The 24,967-nt window shown below is 39.8% G+C and overlaps 1 protein-coding gene across 9 annotated transcripts in view; it reads right to left on the bottom strand.

Moving 5' to 3' along the window:
• TRAK1 (trafficking kinesin protein 1) overlaps positions 1 to 24,967 on the bottom strand; it is a 106,028-nt gene that overhangs the window by 32,558 nt on the left and 48,503 nt on the right. For 6 of the 9 annotated variants that reach the window (XM_035316384.1, XM_035316385.1, XM_035316392.1 and 3 more), the window contains 2 exons: positions 6,258 to 6,334; positions 2,139 to 2,255 (listed from right to left, as the gene is read on the bottom strand). In XM_035316384.1, coding sequence (XP_035172275.1) covers positions 2,139 to 2,255; positions 6,258 to 6,334 — 194 coding nt within the window. Of the gene's footprint in view, positions 1 to 2,138; positions 2,256 to 6,257; positions 6,335 to 14,754; positions 15,290 to 23,097; positions 23,475 to 24,967 lie in introns of those variants that run through there. The other 3 variants (XM_035316388.1, XM_035316390.1, XM_035316386.1) reach the window with 3 other exon arrangements.

Here is a 24,967-nt window from a genome sequence, read left to right as displayed (position 1 = left end):
TTCAGACAAACAATTTTAGGCACTTTTTACAGAATTTTAAAAGTCCCTATTCAATTCTCTTCTCTTTTCCCTTGCCTATAGGGACAATTGTCTTAGTTACCATTTTGTTCATATATTCAAAATTCAGCATTAATAGGAGATCTGAGATCAACTAAAGAAAGAATTTCAATATGCAAGCATCATGAGCTCCAAGCCTGATGCGCTCTGCCTCAAAAGCATCAACTTCTGAAGGAGTCAAAATGACAGCATGAAAGATGGGCGTTGATAAAACACATGGCCCAGTGTACCAAGCCATCTGGTAAGAAGCTTATTTTTGGTGTTCCTTTTCCTAGTGCTGCTCCAGAGTCCCAAACATAACCAGGCCTGGCAAAGGCAGCCACTCCCTGCACCCCCACGCCTTCCTCAACCAAATCCTCCATTCTGGATGCATGGTATGAATGTCTGCCCAGTCGTTATATGCATGCCTAGTAAATGCCAAATCGAGCAATACACAAATAAATGTCTGCCACATGATGGACAGCAAGCAATAGCACTCTTCTGGATAGAACAGAACTAGTTTTCCTTGCCAAAAAGAGTAGGCCGAAAGAGATTAATTCTCTGTGGGTGCTTCACCACCATTTATAGTAAATCTGGGATCTCTCCATCGATGCTTTATTTATCAGCCCCCAACTTGGATATAATTCAACCCCGCTACATCCCTGAGCAGTTTTAGTAGCAGACATTTTTAAAGTTTTTATTCCACTGTGTTTCATTGTTCTCCTGCTTGCCCTACACTTCTGGAATTCCTCTCCCTCTTGTTCAAAGGTACACATGGGCAAAGTTCACAAACCAAGATCACTGCCCCTGAACACAAGAAACATTTGCCTCTATCTCAGTCAGTCAGTAAGACAGCAGAGCTTAAATAGTGACACCGAGTGATAGATGGAGAGCTCATTTAAAGCATCCTGTACGGTTCCATTGAAGATCCATCCAGTGAGAATCTGCCAGTACCTACAGCAACCCTCTCCCCATTCAGAGAAATACAGTAAGAAATATCGACTGTATAAACATTCAATCAGAAACGCAACAGTATGTGCAAAACACAAGGCATTACTCCAAATAATTAAAAGTTTTCAGTTATGTGTTATAGAACACACTAATTCAAAAAGACATGCAGCGTCACATTATATTTTAAATGTGTTCATCAACAGTCTAAAGGATTGTCACTGCAGTCAAAAATTGAGAGAAATGTCTCTACTGCAGCAGGCTAACAGTCCATGCTTCAATAGATTCTGCCACAGTTTCCTGAAAAGACAGAAAGCCAAATGACAATAAACTGAGATTTTGGCAATCTTTGCAGAAGGTAGCAAGTCCCACCCTTTGCTTCACAGCATAACCCAACACTCCCTAACACTGACAAGTTCATACGTACAGAGCATGTTAAATAAAAATTAGCAATCACTAAAATGTATCCTGATCCATCTGAAAAATTGAGTCTTAACATCAGTCTATGAAATTGACCCTGCTTGGAAAAGGCAGAACGCACATGATTTCAGTGACTGTGCACTACTGGAATCTCTATAAATATAAAAAGCAGTCATATTCAATTTGAGAAGCAAAGGGAAGCACTCCTAGCATTCAAATGGCATGATCTAAAAGCCAAAATTCAACTTGGGTATAAATAGAAAAGCATTAGGGAAAAAGCAATTAAACATCCATTGGAGACGATGTGAGAGGACTGAGATTCAGGGCAGAAACAAGAAAAAGAAAGAGCTGTAGAAGGGAAAAAGTGGTTAGTGAGGGGAATTATACATAGGATGGGAACAAGGACAAAACCAGTAGAAGAAAACAGTGGGTAGAGTGACTCAGAACCAAAAGAACAGCTGATTTTACAGGAAAATGAAATCTGAGGCACAGCATAAGTCAGTATTCCACCCCCACCCTCCAAATGGCCTTGATTTCAGCCAACAGGTCAAATGACTTTTTTGGTCATACATCTGCAAGTGTACATGGTATAAAAATGGCTGTCCAAACCACTACAACATGGATTGACCTGCTATGGATGGGATGCCCAGGAAAATTAAGTATGGAAAAGGTAAAGAAAGAAGGAAAATTCTCCCCATCACTGCAGGTACCTCAGTCAGGCATGAAAATCTTACCTCTTCCCTGATGTGTTCTACTTGCTCCTCAAGGAATTCATTTCTTTCTGTCAGTGATTTATTCTTCTTTAAAAGTGACTGGCCAATCCGAGCAGCTAATTCTAAGTCCCGTTCTTTCTGTAAAGCATTAAGAAAAGAAAGCAAATGGCAGAGGGAAGGGTAAATTTGTCATAGAAAGGAAGGAACAGTACTTAAAACAATAGAGAGCCTTTCTTCCTTCTGCAAGGGTTTGTTTGTTTGGGTTTTGCTAATTTTCTTTTTTTCTCTTTCTGCTTATGTAACACTGACATTCAGAAAAGACTGGCCCATACAGAGGTACTGAACCATAGCACAGCTTCAAGGTCTAACATCAAACAATGTAAGTTAAACCAGAACTACTTCTCCATTATGGCTTTGAGAGACTACCAGGGGAAACTATTCCATCAACTTGGCATAGCATTTCCTGAATGCAATCACAGAACTTCACAGGTTTCATTTTAAGGACTTTAGAAACACGGTAAAAATGCCAAAGAACTCAAAGCACTCTGCAGTTTCCACTTGCTCCACCTTGAAATTAAATGCAGCAGGCTGTGCAGGAGCCAGCCCCATTACAATGAGTATTCAGCCTCCTATCCTCTTCATGTAAGCAGATCCTTTAGTGCTTTAATATAAAACCAGATCCTATCCCTTTCTTTTTTTGCAGTTGCTCTACATGAAGTAGAATTCTTACTCCATGTTTGCCCCTTTGTTACCTCTCTGTGTGCACAGAACTGGAAATAGCCCAGCTAGACGAAACATGTACCAATAAAAATTAGAGGTCAGTCCCACTGATGACATGTATCTATACGCTAGGTTGTAATCTGCCTGGGGCAAAATGATAAACAGCATAGAACTCTGCAACATTAATTACATATTTTCCCTGATGATTTTCTTATTCAATTACTAGAATTATCCTAAGATAGTGCAAAAATGGCACTATGGTCATCTCCCCACTTAACTTCAGTTCAACACCATTTGAGGAAGCTTTCTCCCTTTCGCATATTTACTGAAAATACCATTTGGGGCTCATTTACCCAGCTGACAGCCATTTGATTTATGACTAAAATCCACCTTGTGACATGCATGACAAAGCCTAAAAAACCTACTAGACCAGAAGTAAGTCAATACACTTATTCCTACTATACTCTGCTCTGGCATGGCTTCACCTTGAGCACTGGGTGCAGTTTTGGGTGCCTCAATATAAGAAAACCATTAGAGGGTGCCCAAAGGAGGGCTACAAAAATAGTTAAGGGTCTAGAGCTATGACGACCAGCTGAGGTCCCTTGGTTTGTTCAGCCCAGAGCAGAGCAGGCTGAGGGGAGGCCTCATGGCGGCCTGCAGCTCCCTCACGAGGGCAGCAGAGGGGCAGGCGCTGAGCTCTGCTCTCTGGGGACAGCAACAGGACCCGAGGGAATGGCATGGAGCTGTGACAGAGGAGGGTCAAGCTGGGCATTAGAGATAAGTTCTGCACCCAGAGAGTGGTCAGGCACTGGGACAGGCTCCCCAAGGAAGCAGTCACAACACCGAGCCTGTCGGAGTTCAAGAAGTGTTTGGACAACGCTCTCAGACATAGCATTTGATTTGGGGGTGGTCTTGTGTGCACTCAGGAGTTGGACTTGATAATCCTTGTGGGCCCCTTCCAACTTGGGATATTCTGTGATTGTACGAATTTGAATGAAGAGTCTTTCACAGCGAAAAAAACGAAGTTTTCTAATAATAAAGTGACAGGTTATCGATCACTGCTGTCTTGACAAATAGTGTTTTCCAAATGATTATTGAATGTCAGTATTGCATTTGCATTAAAAGCCACTGGCATTATCTAGCCATAAAATCTTGATAAAATCTTACATATAATCGTTCAGAACAGTAAGTCCCACAAAAATATCCAAAAATGTTTAGTTTACATATTTGGCCAACTTATCGTTCAACAATTCAGCTCACTTCATAAATATAAAGTGGGGAAAAAAAAAACATATATCAGTGCAGCTTTGACTCTACAGAGGCAGAACTATCTAGTAGCAAGGTTTCTGACCTCAAAGCTGAGGAACACAAGTGTGTGTTTCCAGGTTCTTTAATTAAATTCTCTAGACTTTCTACAAAATTTTTTAGCAATTCAATGCTACATCTCAGTTTGGGGTCGGGCCTCCTCCTCACAGTGATATGGAATTGATGTATTACAGCAACATGAGTAATAAAAACACTGAAGCCTTAATGATTCTATGATTAATTATTATGATAATTTAATGATTCTATAATTCTAGGAAGTGAGACACATTTAAACCATTCTTAGGAAGGGATGAGAAAGCAAGTTCACAGAGGAATCTGTTCCCATTCTTAGCTCATACCTAGAAAAGCCTGATGTCACTCCCTTTGCTCCCTTTCAGGGCAATAAGCACAGATTTTCAGAGTATCTGCATGCAAGTTGTTTTGAGATCTTCCCTTTCCTGTCCGCATGGCCAAAATACTGCACCTCCCACCCTGCCAACCTCATAATATACTCATTTGAAGCTTGCCAACAAGAAGAACAGGCAGACATTTAGTTTTGGGGGTTGTTTTTCATGTGTCTGTGTTATGGTAGCAGAAGTACTTACACCTTAACTTCTGCAAACAGGTTTAATCTCTTGTGATAACCAACATTTAGAGAACAGAGAAAGGAGATGTAAGTGCACACAACTGCCTAGGAAAAATGATTAAATTGGAAATGATGGGCAATTAAGAAATAAAAACTCACTGAAAATATTTGTTTTATTAAAGGTTCACCTACTGCACATTCCTCCATTTTTTCCTTTGCTATCATCCAGACAGGGAAAGTAAACCAGACAGACACTTTAAAACATTGGCTCAGCAAATCCTTCTAGCATTATTCCTGTGAATGTGATTTCTGGATCTATAGATATTTGGCTATAGGAATCTGGGAGGAAATAGTTTGGCAAAGTGCTGCATCGTTACTAGAAGGAGCCATGGAAACAAAAGCAAGTAAATTCCAGTCACAGACGACAAAGGAAGCAAGACACAAACAGGTAATAATAGCCTGTTACTACAAGTAAGTAGTTTATTCCTGAACATGGCTTTTAGATAAAGCATCAGTTTTAACTGAAGTTTCATAAGAAGTTGTTTAAAAGAGATTATCTCAAAGCAGACTTTGTACTGAGATTATATTATCAAATGTAGGTGAGAGATGTGAGCATTCCCATGCTTGTCCACTTGCAGAACTAGAGGAAGAATGGACCACGTAATGTACCTTGGCCACCCAGGTCCCATTTTTGACATTGCAATAAGAAAGCAAATAGGTATGAAGGAATACATTATGTTCAGAGATAAACTAATATAATTGTAACAGTTTTCACTTGAATAATTCTTCATAAGCATCGTTTGGAAAATTATCACAAGTTCACTGCAGAAAAGCAGCTAATTTCAAACAAACGATGTATCACAGTATTTACTGAACATAAGCATTCCATCCTGTAGCTTGACAACTGTTTTCTACCATTTCCTGAGAGCCAAGGATTAAAGTCATAACAATGTACATAATAACAGTATTAAAAACAGAAACAAAACAAAATACCACAAAGAAAAAAAAGAAAAAAGGCTTGGAGATGAATGGAGTTTTAGTTTTTTGTTTTTTTTTTTTTTTAAAAAAAAAATGTATCTGTGCATTCTTCTGGAAAGATGCTGAGATAATTACGAATACAATAGTATTTGTGATTTTTCTTATACGATTAATCCATAATAACACTAAGCTAATCCATAATAACACTAAGTTAATAACACTATTAGCTTTACATGCACTGTAAAAAAAAGTTTCATTTAAAGATTTTTTTTTCTCTCCTCATTCGTTTTGGCAAATATTTGGCCAAGAATAAGTTAAATGGTCCCAGTTGAAAAATAAGCACAATTAATGAATCCATAGGACTAATGTAAACAAATGACCTTTATTTATAAAGATTTTTTACCTTTCCAATGAGATGAAGTTTACATACACTTAGGGCACTTATTCCTCCTCATTTGAGAAGGGTCTATGAACAGTCACACTAGAACCATGTAATTTCTGTATGACATTCTCATAATGTGTATAGGTCCTTAAAGAGATGTAATACTTGCCTCTTCAAGAAGACGTGTAACAGCATCTATGTCATTGTACGTTTTAGTCATCTGGCCCACTCTTTCAGCACATAGAACTGTGAAAAGATAAAATGAAACATTAATAACATTGGCAATACCACTGGAAGAAAAATATATCCTTTAAATAACATAGATTTGCTTAAGTTTTCATCTTAAAACTACTTATTTCAACTATGGGGTAATGGGATAAGTATAACAAAAACAAAAAAAAAAGCAAAAAAAATTAAAAAAAAAAAAACACTATCAAAATTTCAAGCCGGGAATACTAATGTTTCTTTTTTGCAAAGAGTATGTGCTTTTGACAGTGGCAGAACAAACCATTAAAACAAAACTTGGTTTTCTAAAGAGAAATGTCTTGAGTTTATTTGAAAAAAAGTCAAGGAAGACATGAAAATGTTCTTAGACATACACTAGGATTCTGTTATGTCACCTAGTCATTGTATTGCATTCAGTTGAATTGTTCCATGAATAAACAATTCCAACAGTGTTGGTAACAATATTCACCATAAATACTGTGTCATAGTAATGGAACTAAGCATTATGGTATGAGACAGCAACGTCAATAAAAAAATGCATGCAAAATAATACACCATTCTTAAAATACCTACACCACATCATTGTGGCCATTGTATCCCTCATAAAAAATGTTTACTAAACCGGGTGAGATGATTAATCTACTAACGTGGAACTGGGAGTTTTGTTAGACTGAAGGAAGTATGCGGAAGTTTAGTCTATCATCATATGTGATCCATTAAGAAGCTATATAAGCTTATTTGAAGTCTGCAAGTTTTCTAAAAGTCCACCAATAATCAGAGGAAAAAACAGCTCTTTCTACTCCACTGTGAAATATTCTCTTTATTTTCAGCTGTGCTTAATCCTCAAACCCTGTAATTCCAAAAAAAAGGGGTTGCTAATAGAGTTGAGTTGATCATATTGACTACTGGATAGCAGACTGCTGTAATGCAAATTGTTCTTCAGGGGATTTACCCTTGACAATGTCAGTTAAAGCTCAGTCTGACTGACTGGCTAATGTTGCTCCAGCATGCATTAAGGGGGGTTGAAGGAAAGACAAATAAGGCCTAATTATATTTTTTAAATAATGCACAGAGTACAGCAATAGTACAAAAAAGTTTGCCACCCTACGGAAATGATGCTGCCTGATTATAAATATAAAAGATATTAAGTACATAAATATACAATCAATCATAACTAAAGGCACATCAATAATATATCAAATACAATGCACTTTGGTATCTGTTGAAATATTATGTGTTTGTTTTTTTTCCATACTTGATCATCAGAAAGTTGGCCAAACTACAGCAAGAAGTATTCTGTTTATTTTCCTGTTTTTCAGACTCCACTTTTCAGGATCAAATCCTGAAAACATTTTAGAGAACATCAGCTCTATAAAACAAAGGCAGTAAAAAGAAGCTTTCTGCAAAAACTCCTTAGAAAGGCAGATAGTGTGACCTCCAGAAGACTATTCTCAATAAAAATGATTCATGTTAACTACAAAAATAATTTTTTAATATGTAAGTTCATAGGTCATGCAATAATGTCTATCAGAAGCCCTGACACCAACAGTTTATTTTCCAAAACAACAGTACACTTAATAGTTCCCTTGGTTACAGCATTCCCTTACTGCTATAAAATAATGTTTGAGATTGTCATTAGGAGGCGTATATTAACTCTGTCCCTGGCACTGATAATCATGGCTGATTATGACTATGGCAACCCCACTCCATTCTTACTCAAGCGACTGTATATCCCAGCTGATAAAAGGACGGGGCTCCCTCAGACAGAATAAAGTCACAGCCAGGGAGAAGAGAGGTAAAGGTTCATACAAGTGGTTGCTCATTCAGCTGTTCCTTCAGATTTTGCCATTTAAACTTAACAGCAGGGTATCACCACAGTCCAAAATTAAACATAATTTTCAATAAATATAATACTAGAACTCTTTGCATGCAGGTACAAACTTTTATTGATAATCAACATTTCTGAGCTGCAAAGGAAAGGTGACCTTGACAACAAACCTTGATAGGAGGTGAAGTCAAATATTTCTTTTTGGTATCTGTAAACTGAATAATAAATGCCAACAAACCAGAAAAACTATCACAACAGATTTATTCCCAGCAATAAGTAGCAACCTAGTCGTCAATGGCTATTGTATCTCAGTTTCCATCAAACTTCTCTTAACACAGAGGTCTTCATGTATTACTCTGACAACACGAAAGGGTTTTAAAGCAGAAGTGATTCATTATTCATCCTCCTCAATGTCCAAGTGGAAACAAACTTCAATAGGTTGGGTATAATAAAACACCTCCTCCAGCCAGCCGCCTCCAATAATCATTGTGCAACACAGCAGAAGTCCAGAGCTACCAACAGAAAGGAACATACTCCTTTTAGAAAGAGGGCAAACTTGCCAAGAGATATTTCTCCTCAGTCCTCAGAAACCAAGGCTTGCAGGGGAAGAGAAGGTAGGAAGAAAAAGGAGAGAAGCAATTCAGCAGCGGCATTTAAAAAATTCAAAACTGTTTTAAGTTTGCAATTAGTCATTACAAGTTAACATTCGGTCAATTGCTAGTATAGTGATTTTGATTTCCTTAGATGTCCAAAAAAATCTACCAAGTGAAAAAATGCATTATTTTGAGTTCTGATCAGTGAAAGATGGAGGAAAAAAAAAAAAAAGAAAACAAAATGAATTTAAAAATCAACACACCCACATGTCTAACAGATTCTGCATAGTAGGTTTATAGCCTGCTCGACTTTCTGATGAATATGAGAGCCTCGTAATACTACTATAAAGATAAAACAAGATCAAATGAAGGACAATGCTCTGTAATAATAATAAAAAAAATCTATAGTGCCAATTTACTGACCTCTTTTTGCAAACTGACCTCACTTGCAAACTAGTACTATTTTTGCTTGAGGATGATAGAAGTGCAGCATCTAAATGCATAAATGCAACATACAAATCCAACACCCTTTGCAACTCTCAGTTTCTGGAGATGGCCTTTAGGCAATAAAGGCAGACAGAACATTAAAAAATAAATTCTACTGCAAGTAGAGGGAGCACAGAATTCTAGAAAAACCTCAGTTGGAAAAATCAGGTTTGGTAACATCTTTGAAGCTAATGCCACAGATCTGAAACTGAAAACAAAGAACAGAGAAATGTTCTATCATGTTATTTTCATGATCGCATTAAATATACAAAATACAAATAGATACCTGATAGCCCTGGTAGCAAAGTTATTGCTTTGTTTTTTACTTTTTTTTAAGCCAAACACACAAATGGAAGAATGCTACACAGATCAAGTATTTCCTCTGCCTTAAAGTACCTAGCACCATCTTTATACTCTCTTAAAGCTTGCAAATTTATGGTTATCCATATTCCTATGTTTCACAATGTGATTACAGCTGAAAAGATGTACTTCACATTTATTTTGCATCACCTATTTAATACAATGTGACTGCAAGCTTCTTTCAGGCTCTGAGCTCTACACTGCCTAAAGCACAGACTGTCAAGATGAAGATGCTCGGAGAGGAAAGCATGTGCCTTCCTGGACTGTGCCCTGAAAGACAAACAACCATGTAGCTTGATGCTCAGAGAAAAGTATGTTTCCAGGAACATGAAACAGCCATGGAGGAGAAGGGGAGCAAGAATACTACTACTAGGAGCTGCTGCAATGACCAACCTTCCCCAAACTGGGGATGCAGGTACAAAAACATCACAGGAGCCAGCAGTCATAGGTGTCATCTGCACCAGTTCCCTGCACTGGCTAGCCAGAGCCAGAACTCCCTCATTGAGGCATAATTTCTCTTAATTTGAGACCCGTCAATCAGGGTCAAGGTAAAGAACTAAAAGAGTGCAACCGCTGCTGAAAAGGAAAGCTCAGCTCTCACTGCTCCTCTTCCCATCCATTTCTAACCACCATGAAACAGAAGGGCGATGAGACGGTATAGCAAAGTTTCACTTTTAGGGCAGATAATACTGACGTGTATAATTATACTGTCTGACAGGAAAGGCCCCAGTGCATTGGGATTTCCTTACTACTGAAATATATTTCCCCAGAAATTACATCAGGATAAGGGAACACTGCCCAAGGAGCACAAATCTCCAGCAATTTAATGGCAAATCTTAACAACAAGGTGGCATCAGGGGATGAACTTAATGCTTTTCTTCATTACAATTCCCTATGCAAAGCCTTTAACTACAGTAAAGCCTACTTTATTCTCCATCAGTCATGCGAAGCTGTCTCATGAATTGCTTGCATCTCCCCCCCTGTGCTCAGAGCTCTCTCCACACACTGAAGCCAGGATGGCAAGTTCTTCGCATCCTCAATGTGGTGCACCTCGACACAGAGAACAGGCACAGAAACACTGACCAGCAGGGCTCATTATTCACAGATACCGCTTGGCAAACACGAGGAGTCAGACCATGGCTGACTCAGGCTCCTCAGCTCACGTTGGTTTCTTTTCTGAAAGGCAATTTCTGCACTCCAAGGATAAAGTACATGCTAAAAACCACAGCTTCAGTCCTAGAGCCGCTGATAGTTACGCCCTGGCACTGGTTACTGGCAGTACTACCTGCAGGTGCATGAGGATATTCTGAAAATGGTGCCATAGTACAGATATTTCGTTTCAAATAAACTCATAAAAATATACCTAAAATGTGCCCTCAGCTCTGCTTCTGACTCAGGCTAGGAAGTTTTTACATGTTTATAGGTAAACACATGAGATTCTCCTCCACTAAAGAGAAGTTTCTGGCAGCTGTGGCTGAACTGGGGCAGAAGCTTCAGGCCTGCTGGTGCCTGACACATTGGAGACGGACCTCAAAGAGCACGATCATCTGAACAGATCAATGTTTCAAGGCAGTATTGCCAAAGGAGCTTCAAAAATGTGCTTCTGAGGCAGGAGGACTCGCTAGGTGTACAGATTTAAACATAACACACCGCGAGCAGGCCATAGCTGCTGAGGGCAGGTGGGGAGCCCACCTGGCAGCCACGACGCTGCTCAGAGGGATGAAGAGCGGCCACAGCACACACACCACTTTGCTGCTGTGGAGCCACGCCGTGGGCGAGCTCCTTGAAAGAGTCTGAAAGAACATAATGTTGTGAGCAATGCACGCACGGTCAGACACTACATAATAACAAGGTGACAAGTGACTAACCTAAGTTCCATAGGCAATACCAAAAGGATTATTTCCTTTTTAATGTTACAGCTTGGCTTAGTGGGATTTCAGTGCCACAGTTTGCACGTGAATCGTTTAATATTAAGGTGCAGTTACTGATTCTTCTAGAAGCAGAGATTTCATCTTGCCATTTAAGCTATGGTGCAAAGGGTGCTTATTTACTGCGGTTTCTCTCATATAGCGTTCAAATAGCTTAGTTGTTTCAATGTTAGCCTACATTATTACTTCAACTGAGGTTTGCAAAAAAACTCCGCTGTTATTTCTTCTCAAGAGCCTATGCCCAAACTGTCAGGTTGGCAGCCATTTCAAAATACTTCCTCTAGGCTGGGCATGCACTGCAACAGACTTCCTTGTGATGAATGAATAATCAGGTTAAAGGAAATTTCAACAAGAACATCATACATCTGTTCCTTCCATTAGCACAAACGCAGATCAAGTGTGGCACCTCAGTAAATACAGCCACAAAGCAAAACTAAGGAGAAAAGGAAAAATGCCTAGAGAGAACAAGGCCTTGTGTTACTGTTGACTCTGCGTTAGGGCCCCACAGCTTGTCATCACCTTAGTACACAGTATTGGCTGGTAACAGCTCAGCATAGTTCTTCTGTAAAAACTTTTCTCACGGGATTTTTGATTACCATCCATTGAATTACTGTCTTGACATTCTCCTCCTTCATCCATTTCCTCTCAAGAAGTATCTGGACTGCAGGCCTTGCAACTAATAAACAGGTACAGGGCTGAACAAGGACCTGGACTCTAAACCTTTTAAAAATCTTAAAATGAAGTTACAAAGCCATAGTAAAGCCACACACCGTCAGCTGTTAGTGTTTAAAGATTCCAGACCATTGTACAAACCCAATTCTATCCAACATTTTTATAAATTAAAACAGGTATTTCATATTTTCTAAGTAAGAACTCTGAAGTGCCAGAAGTGAAGAATCTAAAAACGATCACAAGACTTTTATTATTAGTAGTGTTATTATTTATTTAAACTTGGGCTAGATGAAGAGGGTTTTTAATCTGTTACATCAGTAAACTGCAAGGGTAATGACTGGCCACCACCACAGGTCCTAAACAAGTCACATAGCCTCCTCCTGTCCTACCTTCAAAAGCAAGAGTCAAAACACAGCCCAGTTTCAGAATTAGCTGACTCAACAGTGCACTGACCAAGGAGAGCTCAAAGGCTGCCCTTTCACAGCTCAGTTTTTGTTGTTAAAACCTGAGCAGACACATCAACAATTACTCCTGTTCAAAGCTTCACCGCAGTCAGCTCAAAGACCAACTCATCAAATGAAGATTAAATGTTACTGGGCAATCTTACGACTCAGAAAGCAATGCACTGACTCTTGGACTATTCCGCCTAGACCTTTATGAAGGTGTTTCTGATACTCACCAAGAGAGCTGATTCTCGTAATGCTGCCCAGCATAACACTTGTTCTGTCAGAGAGGTTTTAAAAACAACACCTATGGCAGTGAAAGGATCTAAATGCCGTGAAAGGGGAAAACCTCGCTCAATCAAAATGACCAGACACATTCAGTTCATGGGATAGGCCAAACAGTTAAAGGAGTCTTAATTATACAATTTTTATCCCCTTTCTTCCATGAGAAAGTTAAGAAATAAATAGCAAACAATGAGATAACCGTAAATCATTAGTGAAGCATATTCTTCAGTTTTTCATTTTCTGATACTATGTATATAGTCAGACATAGCTAAACATTTCTTCTCTCCTGCATGGAAAGGCAGCATGGTGGTGTTTCAGTCTGCTTTACTTATAAAATGGATTGGCTCACCCTCAACAGAAATGCTATCATTATTAAGCATGGTCACGTGAAAAGTTTCACCTAGAAATATCATACATCCTTTTTGTGCATCTACAGCACTACATTAAGTATGTAGGGGACCTAAACGTATAGGTGGATGAGAGAAGCATCTTTAAAAGGCATTTCACATACTGAGCTTTTGAGCGGTAGGTACTGTAGACACAGGACTAAATTTATCCCATATAGAACTCAATGTTCTTTTTTCTCTTGAAATCAGCAAGAATAGGTTCAGACTGTACTTAGATCTCCATGAAAGGTAAAATACACAGAAAGAGTAAGAACAGCATTATGTATGTTTCAACAACCACTTAATCACACACACACAAAAAAGCAATAAAATATAAAACAAAGTCTGTTGACTTTCTTAGATAATGGTTTCCTCCCCACCCTAAACCCTAATTCTAAAGTTTCTCTTTCACCTGTATTCTCTCAAGCACTCTTCTGTTTTGCACAGACAAACAAATTATCTTAAATTGCTTCACAGGCACAACAGGGACAACGGGTAGTTTATTGTGTGTGACTGAAATCCAGGTGCAATGCTTCTTTCTGAGGAAGTCTTTACAGGAAAGTCCTGCACAACAGGTTCAATGAGAGCGTTACATCCATGACAGCCCTTCTCACACGGAAGCTTTGGATATGTCAACTGTTTCCCATAAGGTCAATCTCAAAGCATCCTTATATCAGCTCTACAATAGTGTTCTTGGAAGTACTAGTTCTCTACCACAGAATTACTATTTTAGAGCAAAATTTACAATGCATGAAATAGCACAAATGATGTATTCAGCTTTTGGTGCCCAACGCTCTGAAAAAATTGCTACAAGGGCTAGAAGCAGCCTTTGAATAGGAAGGTACACACTCTTCACAGCAGGTGCACAGCAGAAATTCCCACATGTGTACATGCACATCCCTGCCCTATCAGGCCAGTTGTCTGCAATATTGCAGACATCCACTATTTCCACAAAGTACAAGATTTTGGGGTTGTTTGTTTCATTGACAGGTTAAGACACATGACCCCAGATTTGGGTTATTTCTGTCAATACACTTTCAAGTGCCTGGATAAGCATAAGATTGTTTCCTTGTTCTTTTCCTCATTTTTAGAGATACCTGTTGGGAATGACAAACTAACACACACAGCTTAATAATATATATATGGGCTAAACATATAAAAATGCATTTCTAAATAAATTCCCAAATCCATTTTCATTATTAAAAAACAAAAACAAACAAACAAACACACTATTGCATAGCCTACATCTGTTGATCATGTATTTATTCTTTGAGAAATATACATAAAGATTCACCCTGTCCCATAAGAGTATTTTCTGACTCTTTCATCTGAAGGCAGTAGGTATACATTAAAAAAGATTGTAAAATTTAGGTTTAAATCCACAAAAGGTCACTCAAGTTTCTTAAACACTGCCAAGCATTAGTAGCAGAAAAGTTTAAAAGCAAAAAGGCAAAAAGTACCTTCTTCCAAGATATCAATGTTCTGCCTGTTAAATGCATCTTGTCTCTCCTTTTCCTCCTCATAGTCATATTCAAAGCTTTCCTCTTCGTTTCCTGACATTGCTGAAATTGTCCCAGATGGACCCAGGACTGTGCCTCAGTCTCACAGGCGAAGGAAAGCCATTCCCTCTGCGGCTGTACCTCTGGGAAGAGCAAAGGAAGGCCTCCGCAGAGCAGGATACCATCTTTCCTCACTCACATGCTCAGCCAGGGAGCTCCCAAGTGACTGTGCTTGTCCTCAGTGCCGCAGCTTCGCCTCATACAGGTGGGGTGGAGGAGGGAAGGGACCATCTGTCTAATAATTGACAGAAAATGCACGTTGTTCCTCACACCACCTCTGAGGGCGTGCAGGCTGCACTAAAGGGCTCTGTTAGCGTATTCCAGATGCAGTAAGCAGGCTGACGGCCCCATCCCTCCTGGGCTGCCCTCTGCACAGTCCCTGCTGCTGCCAGCAGTGGTAGCTCCCTGCCAGCCTCACGTCCTCCCAGCCACTGCCTGCCACACCTGGCCACGGGCGTGCACCCTTAAATCACCTCTCGGTTGCCTAACGCCACACAAAACACATTGCACGGGACTGAGGAATTGCCTAAGGCTGCAGACATGCACACGCTATGCCCACCTGGCAGAGAGATCCCGACGGCTGCAGCTACTGCCACTGCTCTTCCAGAAAGAGTTACTTACAGAAAGAATTCTGCTCATACCAAGCATTTAACCAACATATCACATCAGCTGTAAAATACCACTTTTTCTACAGTCATCTTTATCAGATATTGTGGGAAACAAAGTACCTAAGCCCACATAGTGCACCCAATGCATGTCTGAGGGCACATGCATCTCTTCTCTGCTCCAATAACAAACAAAACTCCTCCTGCTAAACTTCACTACACACATGGGGCATGTTAACTTTCTTATTTAACTGTTTGCAGATGTAGATACTTAATGTTTACCAAGTTGCCTCCCTTACTCTTAATGGCAAACAAGCACCCTTTGCCTCCTGCAGAAATACCCCAACCTGCATTGTGGGGCAAAGCAATCGCGGCTGAAGGGAGGGGACTGCACAGCAAAGGCAGCTCATTGCCCCCAAGGGGACATTGTGGCCAGGGAGACAAACAGACATCAGAAGCTGTCAGTCCTCTGGAATACACCCAGAGGAGACACAGAAGAAGCAGAACCTAACAGCTGAGGTGACAGAGGAATGGCTTCTTGGTGGTTTCCCTAATGCCATTTCTCTAACAGTGTGAATGTAGGAGAGAATACGATATGGGAAGGCACTAGTTTTATACAATAATGGTGAATTATTCTGTTTTAATTTTTAAACTCTTGACATTTACATACAATATAATAATGTTTATTAGTATCCAGTTGCCAATGGATAGGAAATACCCAGAGGTGATTGCTGACGAAAGGAACACTCATTTCTGAATGAAGATCTTACTTATTAGTCAGACTTACCAACTTGACCTTTGACTGCCAAAATTTATTGCAATATTAGTCAGCAGCAACAGCCTCAAGAACTCATCTGGGGAAAAAAATAGGATCGTCCCTTCCTCTCCATGTCATGACATTAAAAGATGTTATTTTAGAGTAATGTAATGGGGATTACTTCTAGTTTCTGATTTCTTAAAACTTTACTCTCTCTTCAGTTCTCCCCTGTAACCATGAACTAAACTCACTAAATATGTATATTACTTATAAATAAATAAAGTATCAGACAGTAAGAATCAGACAGTACCTACTTGCCTCCAGCATCCATGACCTCAAATTAGTTCCAGGACTTGTGATCATTCACAAATATAATCAAGCACGTAACAAATACAAAAGCTGACAACACTTTCTCCTTGCGTGTTTTCTACTGTTAGTATTTCTCAGTTCAGTTCAGGTCAGACCTTGGAACTGAAACCTGACACTTTTTTTCAGGATCAGGCCCTGAAACAAATGAATCTAAGCCCCTCCTCTGTAATACTGGCTTTGAGTATTTTTTCCTAAAGGGTTATTGCTGTACTTCACTTGTTCCTCTGCAAAAATAGAATTGTTCAGATATTTGAAATGCACACACTTCCAGCTCAGGTGAACATTTACCTGCCATTATGTTTCAGTCAAAATGCCATACTTTGCAGGCTTACAAGACTGGATATTAAAAAAATAAAAATAATAAAAAAATGCTGATATTATTCACAAAGGCTCATGTAAGAGACATGATACACATTTGTTATAATTACCAGAAATGCTCAAAAAAAGAGGGGGAGGAGGGACGGACGATGCAGCATTAATTTACCACTTTCCTTTGATAACTAGAGAATGGAAAAACAAACTCAGACATCTTTAAAAGAATGAAGGAAGCACCTTTCAAATCTTAGGGACCAAAAAGCCCACCCCTGTCAACTCCACTGACATGCTATGGTTTTAGTGTTCCTGACAAGTGTTCAACTACAGCTAACTACCTCAGCTACAAGGAGAGCAGGGCAGTGTGTGTCACACCAAAACCAGACATATTGCTGCCCAATATACACAACAATATGCATACAATAAATGAATATTCTCACATGTTGACTTTCAAACCATGACTCATGTGGCACAGATGGACTCTGACATTCAAAAACCAGAAGAAAGATAAGTGTTGCATTACCTACTTCATTAATATCGTTAAAGCATATGAGAAATGCTGATGCAAATTCATAACGGGTGGGGATGGAATATGTGCTGCACCCTCACACTATCAACTCTTTCTTAGTTTTAATTTGCATTAAGCTCTTTTACCAGTGTGGGAATATTTACATGCCAATGATAGAGAGCCAGGTCTCCAGGAGATACCAAACAATAAACAGCAATAGAAAGAAAAAAAGAATAATAAGTGGTTCTGAAAACACAAAATCAGGGAAGATTCAAAGGAGATTTTTAATATTTCCTGTAAACACCGACTCCAGGACTTAAAAGAGAATACTAGAATGAACACTGATTTTTAGAGGTTGCCACTGCAAAGTAAATTTGGCATATTTGCTGCAATTTACTCAGCACACAGGCTACTCCACCTTGTGTAAGTTGCTAAAGACATCCAACTCCTTTCACTTGCTGGGTGAATTGCAATGCTTGAAAACGCACGCACACACTTGCCTGCACTAAGGTACAGACAACCTCCAGTTACTTTGCAACAAAAAAGGAAACCCAAACCCAGAGTTAGCTTAAGAGGGGTGAGGCTGGACACAATACAAATAAACCCGCTTACCGTGACTCATTACTTCCATGGAACTCCAGCGTTTTCAAAACATTTTAACCTTCCTTTATCAATAAAAACATCTAGTCTTTTGCACATAATCACCACAATTAAACAGTAACAATAATGTTGCGTTTAGAATAACAACAAAAAAATTCTCCATAAGCAAACAGCTCCTAAAAACAGTGGCTGAAACAGCAGCACCTGGATTTCAAGACATGCTAATGAAGAAACGAGGGTGTTTGGGGTGGGCTTTTCAGGGTGGGGAAAAACTGGTCACTGAACATGTGCTTTCTATTAAGATGTACAGGCAAAGTTAGGTTGTTCAAATATTTGCGGGTTTGTACATTTGTTTGCAAAAATGTACATTTCTACTTTGTGCATTTCCCCCTTTCAAAAGCCCCCCCACATTATCTTCTGTTGCTCAGCCAAAAGGACAGCAAGTTACTTTTGCAGAAAGAGAATGGAATGGGATAATGCTTATCTGGAAATTTAGGAGATGAGCAGACTAAAGAGTAATACCTCTATACTGAAATAAGTAATGAGTAATGAGTAATGAGTAATGAGTAAATGAGTAATACCTCTATACTGAAAAATAAGAAACATGAAGACAACGTGCAAGTAGCAATAGCTTAGGTCTGACTGGATAAAGACAGAGGAACAACGAAAAAGAAGTGACATGGCAAAAGCAGAAAACTAGAAGTATATAAATGATTGCATGAATATAAAAAAGGTTCAACCATATCTATCAAGCATGGAGATATGGGATCAAGGGGCAAAGGAAGAACAACCTGAATGAGAATTTTAGCTGCATACCTAGCAATGGTTATTTCCATGAGCACACACTACAAGCATCAGTAAGAGTCTGAGATGTAGATGGCATGCCCACAGTCGACATGCAGAGCCAGACCAGAGTTACTGTGTCCACAGGGATCTAGACAAAAGGGGTTGATGCATGAGGGTGATACGGACCCATCAGAAATGCCCAGCCAGCAGCCAAGCTCCTCTTGTAATGGAAGTATCAAGGCAAGTGTATTTCAAATAAAAAGCACAGAGCTGGCAGATGTGGCATTTTGAGGCTACCTATAACTAAGGTGCACAGAGAAAGAACCATGGAGATCCAAGAACACTCAGAGCTGGAGCACAGGATAGGAAAATGTTCTCCTAATGCTGCCTTTGAGCAAGAAGTGATCCAAAAAAAAAAAAAAAAAAGAAAAGAAAAGTAAAAGGAAAGAACTAGGACACTGTCTCACATTTGCAAAGGCACACTGATATAAGCAAGACAAGGATAAGAAACTGTAGCTGGCTGGTCAAGGAGAACAAACATTAGCACTGTTAATTATTGTCCAGTTAAAGAGAAAGTCCAGGAACTTGTTGATACTAGTTCCTATGGAGCAGACAATAGAAGAGAGGAGCTCTGAACAGTTACTGCAATCAGAACAAGAGATGAAAACATTTCAATAGGAGCAGGAGTAAAGCACAGGCAGGAGATAAAAGATATAGAGAAGAGCAAAAGCAGAGCAAGAAGCGCCAGAACAACCATGAAAGTGAGATGAAGTCACCCAGGCAAACAAGTAAGAGGTGTGAGAAATGGGAGACAAAGTGAGAATGCAGAAAGAAAGAAGGAAAAAAGGGATAAGATGCCATTTTCTCCACAAGAAATTGCTGAAACTCATGGGCAACAAAAGAAGAAAGAAGGAGCCAATTACACACACAAAAATTCACTTGGAATTGTAGGCAATGAACTGTTCGGCATTAAAGCGGAATTGTTTAGCTAGAAATAAACAAGTAATGGGAGAAACCACCCAAAAGGTTCTTTGATCCAGGGTCAGCCAGGACTTTTCTCAAAAGCATTGTTCATTGAGAGGGTAAGGGAGACCGGCCCAGTAGAGAGGCAGGGGGACAAGGATATTCATAAAGATTTATAGCGGTATCTGCAGAAGTTGCACCTTTTTCGTCATTAGTGCTGTCCATCTCAAAATCTGCTATGAAGATTATTTTCCTGTTCAAGTACACACCCAGCTCTTTACCCCACCCCACTCCACCTGTACATTTCATTAATGCCAAGCAAGGTGACAACTGTCACTCATATTATACAAAAATATCATACTGAAAAATGTATCTAAAAAAGCACAGTATAATACTTTTTACTCATTTAAGTTTCAATTTATTGCAGTTAGCTAACACTGATGATTTAATCTTCAGGTAACGTAACCCTTTATTTAATTCCATCTACCCTTACCAAAAATAAACTCTGTAAAGGACCTTACATAAAGGGATTACTTTGTTATTTCAACCCTAGAGAGTCCTGACAGATTTGGAAGTTGTCGGCTTTGAGCATTTGTTCATTTGCTTTTGCAAGGTATTAAAAAGACCATAAATTACTGCCACCAGATGTGAGCTGAAGACATCATTACTATGGCAATCCACATAGAAGTTCATTAAACCCAAGCTAAGAGACAGATTGACTTCTTTTCCTATTAAGTTAAACAACAGCACGGGAGCCTTACATGCTGGTGTCATTTTGGAATGCTTTTTCCTCCTCAAAGTACGAGAAACCACACACAGCTAAAGGAATTATTAACACGAAATCACACCTTTTATACAGAAATCTGAGTCCCATCAGTTTTGACAAAGAATTTGAGAAACAATTTAATCAGAAGAGTAATTCTGTAGGACAACAGCTTGTGAGGTTTTCTATTAGTTTCTACGTGCCACTAACTCCTCCCATGCTATATTTTCCAAAATGGTAAATTGGGCAGGATTTATGATGTAATGAACACACAAATCTGAGCTCCAGAGAGTCCATGTACAGCAGAGAAATAAGCTCTCTAACTATGCTTCATCCTGTCTTAAAATAGATATTCAAAACAGGTCAGCTGAGCTGCAGCTGCCTATCACTCTCTAGTGAATATAAATGGAATCCCAGGGAAATGAATTTGGTATCGACAAATACATGGCAGAAAAATCAAACACAGGAGACAGGCATCTTATAAGATACCACATGCTGCTCTAGGTTTTTGAAAGAGCTCTGTTTCCTTCAAATGCTTGTAAGATGCCTTTTGTCTTCCACCACAATCCGTATACCTTTCTCCATCAACAGGAAAGGCTGATACTGTTTTAAATCGGAATCAAAATGCCAGTACCAAAGGCCAAAGAGATCGCACCACACCTCTGGAATCCTTCTCTCCTCTCTCACAAGCTTCAAGTGGGAGAAGCAGAAGACAGCTAAAACCCATCAACCTCCATTAAACCTTATGAGACTGCCACTCACCTAGGAGGCTGAGACAGGACTGACAGCACTATCATTCCATCCTGACAGAAGGGAATATTTTAATAAAATAATAATAAAAATGAAGCATTGTGCCTTACCTAGAGGAGCGATGTTTCCCTGTCTGCCTCGTAGAGAGGTGCTCACACCCAAGCGCTTGGGCCAGCCAGGCAGCACAAACTCTAGCTGACTGTGGAGATGTCAGCTCGGCTGGAAGAAGTATGCTGGGTGGGGGCTCAGCGTGCACCAGAAAACTTGTCAGCCCGGAATCAGCCCAACCACTGCAGTGCTCCTGAGGCCCTGATCCCACAAGGTATTTAAGCTCTTGCCCAAGACCTGTTGTGGATCCCATTGCTGTGAAACTCCCCATGGCTTCTCCAGAGCAGCGCACACCTTGTGACCAAACTGACGAGCAAAGGAGCTCTCAGCTCAGATCTTCTGACATAACACGCTACTGTGTAATGATACTTTGACCAGACAAAGGATCATAAAACGAAGAAAACAATAAGCCCACCTGTATTTAACCTGGGAAAAAAAAAAAATCAGCTAGAGTTTTTAGTGACAGCACAGCTGTTCTGTTTGTTGAGCTTCCAAAAGCAGGCCAGCCCCGCCTGTTACATCACATGGATTAATCGGATGCTACAGTACTTACTGGAGTTAAAGCCAGAGGATAAAAGTTACATAATGGATTCAGTCCTACTAAAAGTAGTCAGATCCTTCAAATAAATATGTGCCTTTCCTCGTGGAACACCTGGACAGGAATAATCATTGAAACGTAAGCGAAGTTCAAGTTGAACAACCTTCAGGAATCTAGTACAGAGAAACAAATGGAGGTACATGCCACTCACAAGATGATAACAGCCCATTCAAATTTTGTCACACATCTTTACTATTCGTGTCGCCTCTGACACTTACCAAGCGCTAGGAAGTATCTTCCTGCACTCCACACATACCACCCACATCCCCCAGCCTACACTCCTTCCTGCCTTCTCTTCTTTGCTTCACTGTGATCTTCGACTTGCCTCGTTTAAGCCAAGCTCTCCAACCAGAACAAAATCTGAATACAACTACTGCCTTCCCAAAGGGTGCATGTTGTTTTACAGGTTACCACTCAGTGCCATTAATGAAAAATCTTGATTTTTCCAGTCTGCAGAGAGTACAGCTTTAGGCATTCCACATCCTTCCTCATGTGCCTTCTATCAGAAGTATGATAAAAATATTCAGTGCTCTGATAAAGAAATTATCACCCGAGCAAAAAGCAGAAAATTCACAAGGGGCTTAGAAGATCACGCTTCATCACAGTTTGTAATTTTTTCAGTTCCAGTACAGTTTTCAGTAAACCTCCTCAGTTTTAAGAAACCCCAGTTATAAATGTCTTTCAAATAGCCAGAGAGAAAACACATACTGCCTATTAACACATTAAATATATACATATTATATCATGTTGGTACTGCAGAAAAACACAAAAAGACTTAAGGCACAGATCAATACAGAATCTTACAGTATAAATTCAGCTCAAATTATTCCGCATACCGTTAACATTTCAAATATTTCTCCCCTTGCACAAGGCATGTTCAGATAGTGCATATGTTCCTCTGCCACTCCCTTTGAAAACGAGAAAGCCATACAGCAGTCCCTTGTAGCATGCTCAAAAGAGATGCTGAGGCATAGCAGAGATGCAGGCATCTCTGCCACACCAGGGTGCTGCCTTTTTCAAGGTACTTCATTTTAAAAACCATTTAATAATAAAGCTGCAGTCTTACAAGCTTCGGGTTCTGCATCAAGACACTAAAAAAAAAAAAAAAAAAAAAAAAAGATTTACCATCTGTGCATTCTTCATAATACCAGTCCAGTTCATAGTAATCTGCTTCAATAAATTTCTGCATAGTCAGTATCCTTCAGCAACAGACGAGCTTGCACTTCGCTGCTAAGGTCAAGTGAAACGCAGCCATGCCTTCCTGCCCTTGCAAAATTCCAGGTCACCAGGAAGCTCGGGGAAAGCTGAAAATGAACTGCACATCTTCAACGGGGCTGCAGCTAAACCAAGGGGTAGTGGGGAAGGGGAGAGGTGTGATTTAGGGGAAAAAATAAAATAAAATAGAAGGATGCAGAAGGGAGATTTCTAAAGCAGATGCCCCGGCGGCTGCTCTAATAAAGAAGCTCTGCACAGGAGCCTCAGATGGGTGTTAACAACCTCATCCTATCAAAGGGCTGATGTGCTGACGTGGGGGACACACACCACCGCCCGGCTGTTTCTAACCCATCCCTCTCCTCCCCAGCCTCCGCATCCCTTCCCCTCTAACGTGTCGCCATGGAGATGAGCTGGCTCCAGAAGAGATGCGGGGATGAAGGGAATGCATTTTGCTGCTTCTGCCTTTACAGGCTGGAAGGACCCCTCCATACTGGGAACAAAATTCCTCGCGCAGAAAGATGAGACAATTCGCTGCCGACTGCTCGCCGAGCAGCAGCACCATGCCATTCACTGGGCACAGGCAGAACATTAATAATGAAAGTGTAGTCCATCACTACGCTCCTCCACACTGATAAAAGCCTGCCTTCTCCATGGAAAAATGAAACAACATTATTGCTTCGCTACAGTATTCGGGGCTGATAATAGAGCCTTTCATGCATCCCTGTTACCACAAAAGTGGCAAACAAAAAAATTGAAAGAACTAGAAAAACAGGGAGGGCAACACATTTCTCCTTCCAGCAAAGCTAATCTACTTTGCCTTCTACCTTCACCATGAACCACTGACCCATTTTTATTTTTTATTTTTAAGCACCTAAGCTTCATAATCAAAAACAAGGGGTTCAGACAAATTTTCAGTGCTCTTCCTAAAACTACTTCAGGTCTTCAAACAGAATAGCTTAACATTTGTGCTCAATGTTTTGGAAAAAAAAAAAAAAAAAAAAAAAAGACTATTTTCACAGCAACCAATGTGTTTAAGCCATTAGGAGTGAATCTGAGAAATAGATGGCATCAAATCATCATCATCATCAAGCACAGCAATTCAAAAAGCTGAATCTGTACAGGCAGAGATACCAAGAGATTGGGGTCTATTTTGTTCACAACTGCCACTTATTCTTAACCCCTTTCTCCTCCTCTTTAGGGAACTCGATTACTCTGTGACCACCAATAGAGGCATTGGTACAGATTAAGGTACAATACATGTTAATAACACAGGATAAGCCATCCTGGTGTCTGTCTAGCCCCAGACTCCATCTGCAGGAACGACCATGAGTAAATAAGGGAGACCTGGCCTTCCCTCAGCTGCCTTCCCAAGCTCAACTCTTTCCAGCTCTGAAGTCAGCTTGAAACAGGTGCAGTTTCTACTCTTGGCAGTTCTCAAAGGTCTTACCCTGTGAGCCCACATACCTTTTTCAGCATCTCCAAGTTCCTCTTGCAAGGAGTTCCACACATCTACCATTCATGATATAAGAAGCCACCATCTTTTGTTTCTAAATTCACTCTAAATTAATTAGATGCTTCCAGCTCTAGAAATCTGAACAAACACTCATTTCACCTTTCCTTTCCAAATCATTCATTGCAAATTTCTACTAGGTCCCCCCTCACTCATGGCTTTTCTAAAATGTTACTGTCTACTTCACTCCTTAACTGGTACCACTTAGATTTACTGTAACAAGAAATAAAATAAAATAAAATAAAATAAAATAAAATAAAATAAAATAAA

Source organism: Oxyura jamaicensis, chromosome 2 (assembly GCF_011077185.1).
Source record: "Oxyura jamaicensis isolate SHBP4307 breed ruddy duck chromosome 2, BPBGC_Ojam_1.0, whole genome shotgun sequence".
Classification (NCBI taxonomy): domain Eukaryota; kingdom Metazoa; phylum Chordata; class Aves; order Anseriformes; family Anatidae; genus Oxyura; species Oxyura jamaicensis.
The sequence above is the reverse complement of the archived record's forward strand: the minus strand, read 5'-3'. Positions and strand labels throughout refer to the sequence as shown.